General features: G+C 36.2%; 1 protein-coding gene across 3 annotated transcripts in view; it reads right to left on the reverse strand.

Moving 5' to 3' along the window:
• AGO2 (argonaute RISC catalytic component 2) overlaps positions 1-15286 on the reverse strand; it is a 139125-nt gene that overhangs the window by 47288 nt on the left and 76551 nt on the right. For 2 of the 3 annotated variants that reach the window (XM_012541850.3, XM_023496518.2), the window contains exon 3: positions 10305-10425. In XM_012541850.3, the coding sequence (XP_012397304.1) occupies positions 10305-10425 (121 nt within the window). Of the gene's footprint in view, positions 1-5354; positions 6125-10304; positions 10426-15286 lie in introns of those variants that run through there. The other variant, XM_031947244.1, reaches the window with a different exon arrangement.

Here is a 15286-nt window from a genome sequence, read left to right on the forward strand (position 1 = left end):
ATGTATTTATGTAGGTGCTTGAGAAGCAACATGTTATAATGGGGAAAGTAGAATATTTGGAGACAAGAAAGCCGAGTTCAAATTCCAGCTCTGCCACATACTATTCATATGGAATTTGGATAAGAAAAATACCTGAATTAAATGTGATGGTGCTAATGACAATAACAGTAACAATAATAGCTACTAGTATTTATTTAGTACTTTAAGATTTATAAAGAACTTAAAATATATATTCTCATTTAATCATCACAAATATCCTTTAAGATGGGTGCTGTTATTATCCTCACTGCTTTATGATGAAGAAACTGAAGCTGAAAGATGTGAAATGATTTGCCCAAAGTCAGTATCTGAAGTAGGATAGTAACTCAAATTCCTCTTGACTTAGGTTTTGAACTCTATCCACAGTACCATCTAGCTATCCAAATAAAATGAAAGGCAGCATGGTAAAAAACAAAAGTATCACATTTAGAATCAGAAGAATTAGTTGCAAATTTTGACTTTGCCACTCGTTGGCTGTGTGATCTTAGCCAAATCACTTAACCCTTTTAGATGTCAAAATGAGAGGGTAGACTAGGTAGCTTCCATAGTCCTTTCCAGGTCTAGATTTAAGATCTTTTACCAATTTAGAGTTATTGACTTTAAGCTGCAGACTGTGAATGAAACAGTTTTATCAGATTTCATTCCATATAACAAAAACACCTGGTAATGTTTATAAGATTATTTGAATAACTATAAAAATTGCACTGTACTTAAAAAAATAAATTATTCATAAAATGTTTTTCTTTGAAGTAAAAGGTGCCTTTGTTTTCTTTTCCTTGGGAAATATTTTTATGTACACATACACACACACAATTACTTCTGATTATATAAAAACAAAATTTGATATGAAATTGTCTCCCCTTAATACCTATTTCTTTCTTTAAAAGTATATAATTCTGCAAGTTACTTTCAAAACTTTCCTGTTTCTTTTTCCTTTCCAACTTTCCCTCTGTTCTCTTTGATGTATTTTAGACTTTGTTTTCAGAAATCAGAGAGAAGGTTCAGGTCAGTGATAGGATAATGAACCACAGATAACTTTTTCTAGGAATCTAGTAATGAAAACAAAGAGTATTGTTGTTCAGTCATTTCAGCTGTGTCAGCCTCTTCTAAGACCATATGGTGTTTTTTTGGCAAAGATACTAGAGATTTGCAATTTTATAGATGTAGAATTGAGGCAAACAGGATTAAATGACTTGCCCAGGATCACCCAGCAAGTAAGTATCTGAGCCAGATTTGAACTCACGAAGAGAACTCCTGACTCCAGACCTGGCACTTTATCCATTGCACTTGAAAAGGAAGAACAATCCAAGACTATGAAGGGCATGATAAGATCCTTTTTTTAAAGGATAAGGGACCTGGAAATAATCATAGACAGCAGGGAAATAGTCAATGCACAGAGTTATTCTGGAACAGATTAAGAAGTTGACCAGGATGAAATGTCCTTGCTAGAATGAAAAATTGCCTGAGATTTACCAATAGCAATGACATCTTTCCAGGAATACAGAAACAATCCATTCAACCTTACCTAAATATATAAATAGGGTGCAGTTGCAGTCAGAAAGATAACTGAATTGTTATCTTCTAACTCTTAATATCCATGTGGCCCTGGGCAAGTCAAGTTTCCTTCTCTGGAAAACAGAACCTACCTCACAGAACTGTGAATATTAAATGAGATAACATGTGTAAGGCTTTGCAGAATGTAGAAAGTACAATACAAATGCTAGTCATTATTATTATGATTATAAAGATAAGGAAGATGATATAAGGTAATATTTGGAGGTCATAGAAACTAATGTTTTGTCCCCGAGTACCAGAGAATAATTAAGTATTGAGTCTTCTCCAATGGAAACAACCTAAGGTAAATAGAGGCTGAATTATACGCAGACAAAATCTGGTCTGTGATAGAGGAAAGCATTTTCTTTTAAGTCTGTCTGGGCCTCAGTTCCCTCATTTACTAAATGAGAAGGTTGAATTAGAAGATCTCTAAGGTTTATTCCAGCTTTGTTTAAGTCAAGTCGGCAAATATTGAGGTCTCAGGGGAGATAAGAATCTCTCTGGTGTGAGGGTTAAGGCCTTTTCAGGACTATTTTGTCAACTATCGCTCCAAGAAGCCATAGCATGCACAGTGGCCACAGCCCAGTAAACTGTTTCAGTAGATGAGTTAAACCAGGTTAAGGGAAGCTGATGGGTCTGAAACCCATCAGTGAAATGAGGTGGTGATAAAGAGATATCTACCCCAAGCATGTGGAGATTTCTCCCAAGCAAGTGAAAATAATTTGTTTCACAGGTCATGAAGGCGGAAGAAGCATTCTGAAATGTTTAGAGCTTGGTTAAACAGTGAAGATTCCAAGGTTATCTACTGCATTGCAAGCCATTACCAGTTGTCTCGACTTCCTATGGCCATTGGACTTCAAAGACTGCAGGGGAAAGAGTAAAGCTGATGATGTCATGCAACTTTGCCTCATTTAAATCCAATTTATGTTTGTGTCAAAAGACATCATTCATACTATTTACCACTTGTACCCATTTAAAAAGTCACAAAACAGCAGGTATGAATGCATTGGGAACTGTAATCACAAATCCTTCCAACAGGAGCCTAAGTGTAAGGTCAGGTCACTGCACTGAAGGAGCAGTGGATTTGGTAATCCTATAGATGCCTTTTTCTAAAGACTGCACTGCTCACCTTACACTGATGCAAAGAAGGGGCTAGAAAAATGAAGCCTAAAAATTGTCTCCTTCATCCAATCCAGGTTGGCTTAATATATCAGCCAATGGGGGTGCCATCCTATGTTGAAAGAAACACACACACACACACACACACACACACACACACGTACAAAAACTTTTGCAAAGTAAGTTCAAATCATCATTGGTACATGAAATGTGCGCACACTTATGGACAACAAGGAATTCACTAGACCTGAAAGATAAACAGCTCTTGTTGGGAGAACTCAGCAGCTACTACATCCAAATAGCAGCCCTGAATGAAACAAGGCTGTCAAATGAAGACCAACATATAATTGGAGCTGGATACATATTTTTCAGCAATGGTTGCAGTGTTGGGAAGCACTATGAAGCTAGTGTAAATTTTGCAAACAAAGCTAATTTAGTCAACAAGCTTGTTGAAGGAGGAATAATATGTCCTCAAATGAATGAATGACAGGTTCATGACATGATTATCACTTGCAGGAAAATCAAACACCACCATTATCAAAGTATATGCACCCATCATAACAAATCCTGATATGGTTAAAGAAAAATTTTATGAAGAAAAAAGAAGGGTCTGGAGACCCTTATCTTAACTGTGCCAAAAAAGGACAAGCTTTTAATTGTGGGTGACTTTAATGCTCAAGTAGGCTCAGACTACCAGACAAGGCAGGCAGTCCTTGAGAGGAATGGAGTTAGAAATAGCAACTTACTGCTGAATGAAGACTTGTGCATCTCACGATCTTCTCACTAACACACTATCTTCTATTTACTTAAACACAATAAAACTATGTGGATGGCCTTCACAAAAAATATTAGCATTTATAAGTCTATATTATTTTAAGAAGAAACTGACAGGGTGGGAAAATGACAAAGGCAATGTGTAGTACAGAATGTGTTGGACCAATCATAGACTTATCCTCTTCAAGCTAAACATTCACATTCAAGAAAAATAGGGGCCCCAAGACAAGATGACCACTAGAAGATTTAATGTCAGATCAGAGTGAGGCTTGTGAACATTTTCTTGCTAACTTGGAGGGAAAACTGAGCAAACACACAGTTGGTAACAGAGGAGCTTAAAAGAACTAGGCAGTCCTCAGAGATTTGGTGTACAGTATCATATTTATTCATTTGAACCACAACACTTACAAACATCAAGATTGGTTTGATGAAAATGATGGAGAAATTCAGAAGCTGATAAACAAAAAAACAGAACTCCATAGAGTTTACCAGAAGCTTAGTTTGAACATTTAAATCCATCAAAAAATAAAGGACAAGTAAAGTCAGAGAGATGCTGAATTCTTGACTCAGCGATAATGTAGGTGAAATTCAGTTTTACCTCCATAATATCAATTCAAAGTGCTTTTATGATGCCCTAAAACTAGATAGTTTTATGGGACAAAGACCTATGGTTCATCTCCATTACTCCATGCTGATAGGGCCACATTAATTACTGATAAGGACAGAATCCTGGAGAGACAGGCTGAACACTCATACTGTTTTCAACTGTCACCAATCAATGCTGAAGCCAATGAACATATACCACAGGCCAAACTTCCTAGGGAAGAATTTTTGCATATCATTAGGCTTCTCTTGTGTGACAAAGTGCTTGCTATTGATTCTATTCTAGCTGGGAATTATAAGGCAAGGGATTCCTTGCTCATATAAAAGTTGACTGAAGTCTTCCAGGTTAAATGACAAGAGAAGGCTTTCCCCAGAATTTCAAGGAAGCTTTTGTTATCTCATCTCTATAAAGAAAAGGAAAATGGTTTCTCCTGTGATAAGTCACAGGAAGGATCTCTCTCTCAGGCATTCTGGCAAGAATCTTGCCAGAGTTCTCCTTAATAGCCTAATCTTTCACCTGGAAGATGTTCATCTACCTGAGAGTGAGCATGACTCAGAAAGATCTGAAAATCAATTCATATCATGTTTGCTGCCCAACAACTCCAAGAGAAAGGCCAGGAGCAGAACAGAGATCTGCACAAAATCTTCCTTGGCCTTTGATAATGTCAATCATGAGAGTTTGTGGGAGATCATGGTAAAATTTGATTGTCCAGAGAAATACATCTGTATTGCATGCCAGTTCCATGATGACATGCTTGCATGGACTTTGGATAATTGATGATGTTCTCTCAATTTCCCATCACTGATGGATTAAGCAGGATTGTATGTGCTTGCTCACACTTTTTTTTTTAAAGTGTGATGGTTTCATCAATATTGTCAGATGCCTTCAATGAGGATGAAAATGGCATAAAGGTCAGCTACCCCACTGATAGTAAATTATTTAACTTGAAAAGGCTGCAAGCCAAGACTAAAGTGGAGGGAGAGCTGATAGATGATTTTTTTTTTTGTTGTTCCCAGATGATTTTATACATGATTGTGTACTCAACGAAGCCTCCGAGACTGAGATGTAAAAGAAAATAAGATAATTTCTCTGCTTCTCATGACCTTATGCATTGTGCTAATTGTAATAAAATGCTGGTTTTAGCCTCACATCAACAGCAAGAAAACAGAACTTCTCCATCAGCTACTACCACATCATCCATAGGTGGTACCATTAGTTACAGCAAATGGAGAAAATATGAATACCATGGATTAAGTTTACTTACCTTGTCAGTATGCTTTTCAGGGACGTATATGTACATGATGAGGTTGACACATGCATTGCCAGAGCTAGCTCAGTGTTTGGGAGGCTTCAAAGGAAAGTGTGGAAAGAAAAGATATCAGACTGCCTATGAAACTGAAGGTCCACAGAGTCATTGTGCTAACCTCTTTGTTCTATGTTTGTGAAACCCAGACAGTATACTAGCATCATTCCAGGAAACTAAATTGCTTCCATTTGAATTGTTTAGGAAGATTCTGAAAATCACCAGACACTGAGGTCCTTTCTTGAGCTGAACTTCCAAGCCTTCAAACTCTATTGCAGAGAATACAACACCAACGGGCTGGTCATACTACTCAATTGTCAAATACATGCTTGCCTCTAAGACTATTTTTATGGAGAACTTACACAAGGCAAGAGCTCATATGGAGGTCAGAAAAAATAGTATAAGGACACTATAAAGATCTTTCTGAAGACCTTTAGTAATGACTGTGACACTAGCACAGGATTGCCCAATACCAGCCTCATAGAAGGTGCTATGCTCTAGAAGTAAAGCAGAATTGCAGTAGCTCAAAAGAAGTGTGAAATGTACAAATTTAGAGCCATCTCCATTTTGAAAGTTCATATGGACTATTTGTGCCCAATCTGTGGTAGGCAGAGCTTTTTAAGTTTATATTAGTCTAAGTCATAGCTGGACACACTGCATCTGGATCCTAATATAATCGTTTTGGTCCTTTTTGATCACTTTGTGCCAAAACACAGGAAACTTTGCTAAGCAGTGGGGATACAAAGAAAGGTTTGAAAAAAAAAAAAAAAACAGCCCCTGCAATTTAATGGGGAGATAACATACAAAAAAATTTATATAATGAAAATGGAAAGTAATATAAAAGAAAGGCCTCAGAACAGGGACACTGGGAAATAGTTTTTTAGCCGAGTCTTAAAGGAAGAAAGGGAAGGAGGAAGATTTCAAGCAAGGAAGATAGCTCTTTAAAATTTCCAGAACTTGGAGATGAGGGGAAAAATGGTAAGAAAACCAGTGTCTCTGGACAGCAGAGTACATAGAAGGACTAAGTAATAAGAAGACTGGAAAGGTAGCAGGAAGGCAGATTATGAATGACTTCAAAAGCCAAAGGAGCCAAAAAAGTTGACTGAATGGGGAAGGGGTTGATATGGTTAGACCCATGTTTTGAGAAGTTCAACTCTGAGAAGTTTGGTTCAAACAATTAGTTTGACAATTGAGTGGAATAGACCAGTAGGGAAAGACCTGAGCCTTTGGTCTTTCCTGGATCTAATACCTGGTCTTCCTAGACCAACCAGAAGATTACTGTCAATATGCAGAGGGAGAGAACATAATAATGACAATTATGAAAGTTCACAATACATTTAACAAATATCACCTCATTTAATACAACAACCCAGTAATATTATTGCTATTATTATTCCCATTTTACAGATGAAGAAACTTCAAGAAGGGTGGGAGAGTAAATAACTTGCCCTAAGCCTCACAGTTAATCAATGTCTGAGGCATAGTCGAACTTGGGTCTTCTTGATTCTAAGTCCAGAATCTATCCATGGTGACAACTAGCTGCCATGAGAGATGTTACAAAGTCAGAAATATTAGGAAATTACAAAAGACTGCATATTGTGAGGTGATGAAAGTAAGAAGTAGAGACTGATTATACCTAGGTTGCAAGTGTGGATAAATGATGGTGGTGTTCTCAATGGGAATAAGAAAATTGGGAAGAGGGGAAAGAATAAGTTAATTCATGCCATATCTTTCTATGAATTTCTAGTCTTATTAAAAATTCTAAGTCTTATTTTAAAATATAGATTTAACAATGGCAACAAATAAAATGTAGCTCTGGGATTGAAAAATGTAGGAAAAGAGCAGAGAAAATGGCCTAACTGCCCTCTCCTTTGAAAACCATTCACTCTATGTGCCATGGGCTCATTGAATCAGGTTAAACCTATGAACCTATGAATTTTTTTTATTACATATTGAATTTGTATATGCATATATCACATACAAAACATAAAAGAGGGGGCAGCTGGATGGCACAGTGGATAGATTACCGGCCCTGAAGTCAGGAAGACCTTAGTTCAAATCTGACCTCAGACACTTAACACTTCCTAGCTGTGTGATCCTGGGCAATTCACTTAATCCCAATTGCCTCAGCCAAAAAACAAAAACAAAAACAAAAACAAAAACAAAACATATAAGAGTATAAAGGAAACCACTTATACTAAAATGTAGTGGCATCTAAGTCCTCAAAACTCCCTCTTCACATCTAATTCAGCATTCCTTTAGGGTAAACCTCAGGTTGCAAGCTTCAGATCTAAGGTGGCTAGGAATTAAAACTTCTGATCTTTAAAATAAGGCCATCTTAGGAGTGATATACATCTGAGAGCGAACATCATAAGTATTGCTCAGACATAAAGATGATACCCTGGAACATACATACTTTTACATTAAGTATTAGAAGCAATCAAATGTTATTTTCTTGTAAATTTGGATAACAGTTCCTTAACTGTTTGGACATAGTGAACTCAGTATAGGAGAGATGAAACCTGTATCAGTAAACACACTAAGGCTTCAGAAGGCAGAATAATTCATGGTAGAGAATTTTTAACAGTTTGATTTCCTCCAAGTTGGGAAATATTATGTAATGCTTACATAGTTTTGAGAGACTAGCCTGTATATTTATTGCAATCAGATCTTTGACAAAGCTTTTAAATAATAAAAGAAGCCTAATTTATTATTTGTTCAAATCCAAAAAGAAACAACAACCATAATCCACACAGGCCCTTGGTGAATCTCTCTGTGGGTAATAAGTAAAGGCTGATAAGATGCTCCCACAACTGCTGTCAATTAGTTCAACCAGAGTTATGTCAGGGAAACAGAGAAGCAGAGTTGAGCAGACAAAACTTGGTAGGGGAGGAAATTGGAATGGGCTGGATATTCTCTAGGGGGAGGCTCTTCTTGTTTCCTTCTGACACTTTAGCAGGATGATGCTATGATCAAGGCATCTTAAAAATTTTCCCAACGTATCAGGAGAAACTCTGATCCAAAGACAGAAATTTTATGGAACTGAGTGCCATATTGTAAATGAAAGGAGTAGTATATATTTGCTTGTAAATCAGTACTATAGAACAGAAAAAATTTCTTTTTGTGTAGCATAAATATTCATTAGGAATTTTAACTAATTATGCTAACATTTTCTTCAAACTAAATCTTCAATCCTACCATCTAAACTCATATAACCTATTTGAGAAAAGTCAATCTAGGACATATTTGGTTGATTTCTATGCATATGAATAATTTTATCTCTCCTATATTGAGCTCACCATGTCCATTCTTCACTGTAAACTCTTAAGAAAAAAGCAAATATCACTCCCATTTCTGTAGCCATTTAAAGATCAGAAAATGTTCATCTTAAGAGGTGATGGAATTAAATATAGTAAGAGTGATACTGAACAGTCAGAGATAGCACTTAACAATGTTACTTGGAATTAATTAGAAGTCAAATATATTATTACTACTCTCACCAATATACCAATTCTACAGTTCCCAGTTGTCCTGGTCTCCAGTAATCACATATCTGTAGATGCTGGAAACCAATTATAGTCCCCAGTCTCAAAACTGTCTATACTGTCTCTCCCCTCCCAAAAGAATATTAACAAATATCTTACATTTAAATTGTTCTTTATAATGAAGTATTTTCCATAGAGCCTGGAAATATATTGTGGGTCATTTGGTTCCTCCTCTGGAATTTTAATCTATCCTTTCAAGATAGTACCAGGACTATAGAGATGTACTATTCATCCCTACCAGCCTATAAATAACAACTCATATTTTATATAGCATCAGACTGTTGAGTTTCCTAAAAGTAGGACTGTTTTTGCCTTTTTTTGGTATTCTAGCATTTGCCATAGTGCTTGGTGTATATACTTGAGTATATGCTCAAGTAAATGCTTGTTGATTTGTTGTTGCTTCTCTCATGATAACATGATGAGGTACAGTCAATCAGAGCCAGTCAACAAACATTTTTAAACACTTGCCAGTGCCAGACATTGTGCTGAACATTAATGATGCAAAGAAAGGAATAAGTCAATTCCTGCCCTCAAATAGTTTATATAAATAGTTTATAATCTGATAGGGGAAGACAACACTTAACAAAAAGCTGAAAATGGAGAGAGAGAGAGAGAGAGAGAGAGAGAGAGGGGATAACTGGACTGGTACAAGGTATATAGAACTCCAAAAATGATTTACGAAGATGTAAATTAAGGAGTCTAGAGAGAGCAGCTGATTGAAAAGTCATTATTAGGTGGTTGCTCTCTTCAAATGGGGAGATCTGGGAGGAGCTCTTAGATGTCATCCTAAACCATACTTTCATCTTCTCTCTACCTATAAACTCACATCATTGTATCACATCACATCACAATCAATCACATCAATCTCAATGCAATTCAACTGAGCTCACTGGCTGATAATTAAGAACAACATATGAAAAACTATGCAAATAAGACCAAATCCCCACCTTAAAGAAGCTACCTCAAATATAAATGAGACCCTTTTTAGAATGTTCTAGTGTTGACACTTACAGCTGAAATATTTCATGTGTTTAATGGAGAATGGGATAAGGAGCAATACATAATATAAATTTATGAGATCATCAAGAATGGAGGAATTTTTGTGAAAATTTATCAACATCATTAGCAAAGAACATGGAGCTAAAAGTCATACCATTCTACTGAGAATATTAACAATCTACTCCTTCAAAACATATTTTCATTTCATGATCTCCTTACAGACAAGAAAGTCTTTTGCCTCTTTTTGCATTCCTAGTGCTTAGTACATTGCCAGCATATAGTAGAAACTTAATAAATGCCTATTGATTGATTGATTTCATAATGTCATTTAACAATTTATCTAAAACTCACTTTTAAGAAAACTTACTTTATCTCTCCCAATGGGAAGAGGCATTGCTGTATAGAGGTTTTTTCTTCCATCAAATACTGGTTTACGATCCCCAAAGATCTGTGTTTTAAAGTGCTGGACCATATGCTCCACTATTTCTCTGAAATAAAAGAAAATTTAGGTAAAATGTCAATAAGAATATGAACATCACGTACCTCAATTCCAATAGCAAAATAAAATGAGTTTCTTCTTGTAGGTTCAATTTTAAACTATTAAAAAAATTTTTTTTAATCCAACAACTTTGTTAAATTCAGCTATGCTGTTTTAACGCCAGTCAGTCAATAAATATTTAGTCAGCACCAGTCATGTGCCAAGTACTGTGCTAAGCACTGTGGATACATAGAAAGGCAGATACATGATTCCTACGTTCAAAAAGTTCACAGTTTAGTGGAGAAGTCAATATGCAATAACTATGTATAAGCAAGAAAAATATAGAAAAAACTAGCCTTAATCCAAGAGGGGAGGAACTTAGATTATGGAGGATTGAGGAAAAGGCTTTTTGTAGAAGGTGGGGTATTAGCTCAGTCTTGAAAGTATTCCGAGAAACCAGAAAGTAGAAATGCAAGGAACTGCATTCCATGCAAGGACAATGCCTAGGGTTGGATGATGGAGTATCTTCTTGGGGGAATAATAAAAAGATTAATTTCACTGATTTGTAGTGTAGAGATAAGTTATAAAAAGACTGGGGGTTTATGAAGATTATGAAAGACATTAAAAACAAAACAGAAAATTTCATATCTGATCTTAGAGCTAACTAAAAGCCACTGGAGTTGAATGAGGAAGGGAGTGGTGTGGTGAAAAATACATTTTAGGAAGATCAATTAGATAGCTTAGTAAAGAATGGACTGTAATGAGGGACAAATTTGTGGAAAGCAGACCAACAGCAGCCTATTTCAATAGTCCAGGCAGGGTGATGAGAGATTATACCAAGGTGATGACATTGTTAGAACAGAGAAGGCAGGAAGGTTGTGACAGACATATTATGAAGGTAAAATCAATACTAGTTAGCAGCAAATTGTAAATATGTGATTTAGGGTAACACCTAGATTGCCAGTCTTGAGTTACTGGGAAGATGATGGTACCCTTGAAAATAAAACAAGGAAAGAGGAGTTGGGGGAGGGACAGAGGAGAAATGAGTTCAATTTTAGACATAATGATTTTAAGACAAGGACATGCAAGACTGCAGGTCAACAGAGAGGGTAGGTATGGTTGGAAAATTAGATCTAAAAATCATTTGCCTAGAGATGATTATCAAATATATGGGAACTAATGAAATCACTAAATGAAATAGTAGAGAGGGAGAAAAGTACCCAAAGACAGAGCCTTGATGGACATCAACAGACAATGGTGGGTGTCCCTGGTTATCACCAGTGGATCTTTGATTATGATTCAACAATCAGTGAAGGAGACAAAGAAAGAGTAATCAGAAAACTAGGAAAAAGGAGCAGATGATAAGGTCTCGTAAGAAACATTAAGAAGAGGGTGATGAGTACTGCCAAAAGCTACAGAGAGGTTAAGAAGGATGGGGATTGAGAGAAATGGCTATTAGGCAACTAAGAGATTACTGGTAACTCTGGGGAAATCAATTTCATTTTAATGAATGATGAATTTGGAAATAAGACTACAAAGAGCTCAGGAAAAGGAAGTAGAAGTACCTTTTATACAGACTTCTTAAGGTTAGCTTAAGGAGAAGAGCATTGGGATGACATTAAAGGATCAAACAATCATTTCCCGAGGTGAAAGGAATCATGGACATGTTTGTAGCAGCAGGGAAGGAGCCAGTAGATGGGAGATTGAAGATAAGGAGAGAATGGGAGCAGATGATAAGGTCAAACTTCTGGAGAACACAGGAGATATAGAATGATAATGGGGGGAGCAGTGGAGAGATCAAATGAAAGTTTTTTGAGGATATTTAGTAGTAGTAGTAGTAGTAGTAGTAGTAGTAGTAGTAGGGAAATAGCTACTAGAAAGGAAGAGACTAAAAATTAATAAGAGATGATAGAGAGGTCAATGTACTGGAAACGATAGAACCAAATGGGATCACAGTAGAGTGGATTGTCTTGGCAAGAAGGGCCAACTCATTATGTGAGATGGGTGAAAGGAAAGATAATAGTGAAAGGCTTCTGTGTGATATGAGATAAGGAGGAAAGAAGATGGAGTTCTTGGCAAATGACCTCATTTTTTTTTTAAAAGGAAATAAGTTGCATGATTTTCAGCTAAAAGGATAGGAGAAGCAGGGAAAGGCATGAAGAGGGCTAAAAAGATTTAGAAAAGCCTCTGTGGTGAGTGGAGTGGTGAATCATTTAGGGAAATATAAAAGCATTGCCACAGTTCAATGAGAGCCCAAGTGAAGCTATTTAACATAAACTTACATACAGTCAGCATGGTTTCATGGTTTTCTCCAGCTTCATTCAATAGCACATCAATAGGAATGAAAAGCAAGGATGGTTAGAATAATCTAAGGCTGAGGGCTGGCAGGACAAGATTGCCAAAAGAATAAAAGGGTAAAAGATTAAAAGAAGAGGAATATAGGGTAAATTTGGGGGAAAGGGAAGAGTATAGTTAGTGTAGCATGTTAACTTAAGAAAAAAATAAGATGTTAAAGGATAAGAAGATCATGGTGAGGATAATGAACTAGGTTTGGGGTTGCAAGGCAGGAAATTATAACAGACTGTGATCAGATAAGATAATTTTGGAGTTCATAAACATTGGAAGGGAAGCATTTCTGGGTGATGAAATGATTAAAGGTATGACCACTCTGTGTGTAACTATGGTAGGGTAGAGGAATAGATCATGGGAAATGAGTGAGCTAAATAACTGGGAGCTTAGGGTATTTGACAGAACTCTCTCCCTCTCTTCCCCTTCTCTCCCCTATTCTCCTTTTCCCCTCCCTTATGAATTTATATAATGCAATCCTTGTATGAAAGCAGGAGTTGAGGAGGAAAGAAAGACAGTAAACCAAAAACTGAGTTTGTTGAAGAAGGAAGAAGGGGTTTAGACAATAGTCCCTAAAAATCTGATTGGGGAAAAAAGAGGTAGGGGGAGGAAATAAGCAGTTATATATCACCTACTATGTCAGTTAATATGCTAAGTATTTGACAAATTATCTCATTTAATCAATATGCACTAAATGAACTTCAAAGGAGGTTAGATTATAAAATGATAGTGGTAAAGGGAGAACTTGGAATGGGAATGGGGAGGAAGAAACTCCTAGCTCTACCACAGTGTCCAATGATTACAGGAAATGTGAGTAAAAATACAACCATTCTGGAAAATGTGGCTACAGAAATTGTTATCAGAGAGCAAGAAGGTGTAGGGAGCAACAAAGGAAAAGATGGAAGCTAGTTTGTTACTTATGGAACAAACAATCTAGAAAGCAAAGTATTGGGCAGCTTTAAAGTCAAACATTAGCTGAGTTCAGTTGTTTGGGGTGAGAATTAGGGAGTAGGGGATGATGTTTGAAGAATGGCAGCCGATTTAGGGATATTTACAACTGATCTCTTTTTAAGCTTTGAGAGATACTGGTTTTATAAAGGTATATTATCAAAGGAATGAAAATCAAGTATTTTACCCCAAAGACTATATATATATTGTGAGACTCAGGGAATGGGTTGGTTGTTTTTGTTGAATTACTGCCCCTCTTTTCTATACTTCATTACAAATGATGACCTCTCTGGGTAATAGTGGTGGTGGGGAACACATTTTGAAAAGAATAGGACAGAAGAAAAGAAACAGGATGAAAGAAAAAAAACACCAATGTTAATAATAGTACGACAGGGATTACACAGTTGTACCAGCCCTGAAGTCAGGGGGACCTGATTTCAAATACAGCCTCAGACACTTACTACTTGTGTGATGCTGGGCAAGTCATTAAACCTAATTGCCTCGTCAAAATAACAAAAACATTAATATTAATAATAAAAATATTAGTGAGACAGTAATTTCTTTACAGATTCACAGTTACCCTGTCATATTTTGAGTTGAACTTCAGGAAAGATTCAAATCACTTTCTTCTATCTTCCATACCTATGACCATCCCACTTCTAGTCAATCCAGAGTAGCTTATATGCTAGTTTTCCTTTATTTCTTTTCAATATAATTTCTGATCATGACAATGAAAGGCAAGTGTTATTTTAAAAGTTTCCCTGTTTACTGCCCAGCTTCCAAAAGATTCCTAATAATGGGATGAAGGCTGAATGAATTTGACCAGTTATACTGTACAGTACAAAGATGGCCTCTTGAGATTTTGTGAACATTGAGGTCTTTGCAACCATGTGGAAGTGTGGGAATAATTAAAATATTAAAGTCATATGTGTTTTCCAAACACATATCTACACATACTTGTCAGTTCCCAAATAGTTTCCTTGGTGCCAAGACTGCAGGCAGTAAAGACCTTATGAAAGCAATTAGCAATTGCTTTCAATTAATTCTTTGAGTTCTGATTTGATTCTTTGATTTGATTCCTAACCTTGACTCTTGTTGTCTTACCTTTTCATTCTCCCCCTAGGACACACTAAAAATAACAATAATAAAAATGCACATTTACAGTATTATAAAATAAACATAACTGATTTGGAAAATCTCCTAACAACAAAAAACGTAACATTTATGAAACATAAAATCCAACATTCTATAGGAGCTGTAAAAAGATTACTACTTCCTCCTCCCCTCAAAAAAAAAAAAAAGAGTATAAATGGGCATTCAGAGAGCATATAACAAACAGATAAAAAAACCCTACAGAAATATTTATACAACAAGCAGATATGATCACTTCCCTGAGCAAGAATAAAAGCAGCTACCAGGTATACAACATTGATTTGTCAAACATAACTGGAAGTGGTTTACCATGTGTTAACCACATAGGAAGGAGTCTATGAAATAGTTAAGATCTAAGAGTGTAATCAAAAGACCTTCCATGAGTGATATAAACATAAACTCAGCCAACAAGATGCTAATAGAGA

The sequence above is a fragment of the Sarcophilus harrisii genome, chromosome 1 (genome assembly GCF_902635505.1).
Source record: "Sarcophilus harrisii chromosome 1, mSarHar1.11, whole genome shotgun sequence".
NCBI lineage: Eukaryota > Metazoa > Chordata > Mammalia > Dasyuromorphia > Dasyuridae > Sarcophilus > Sarcophilus harrisii.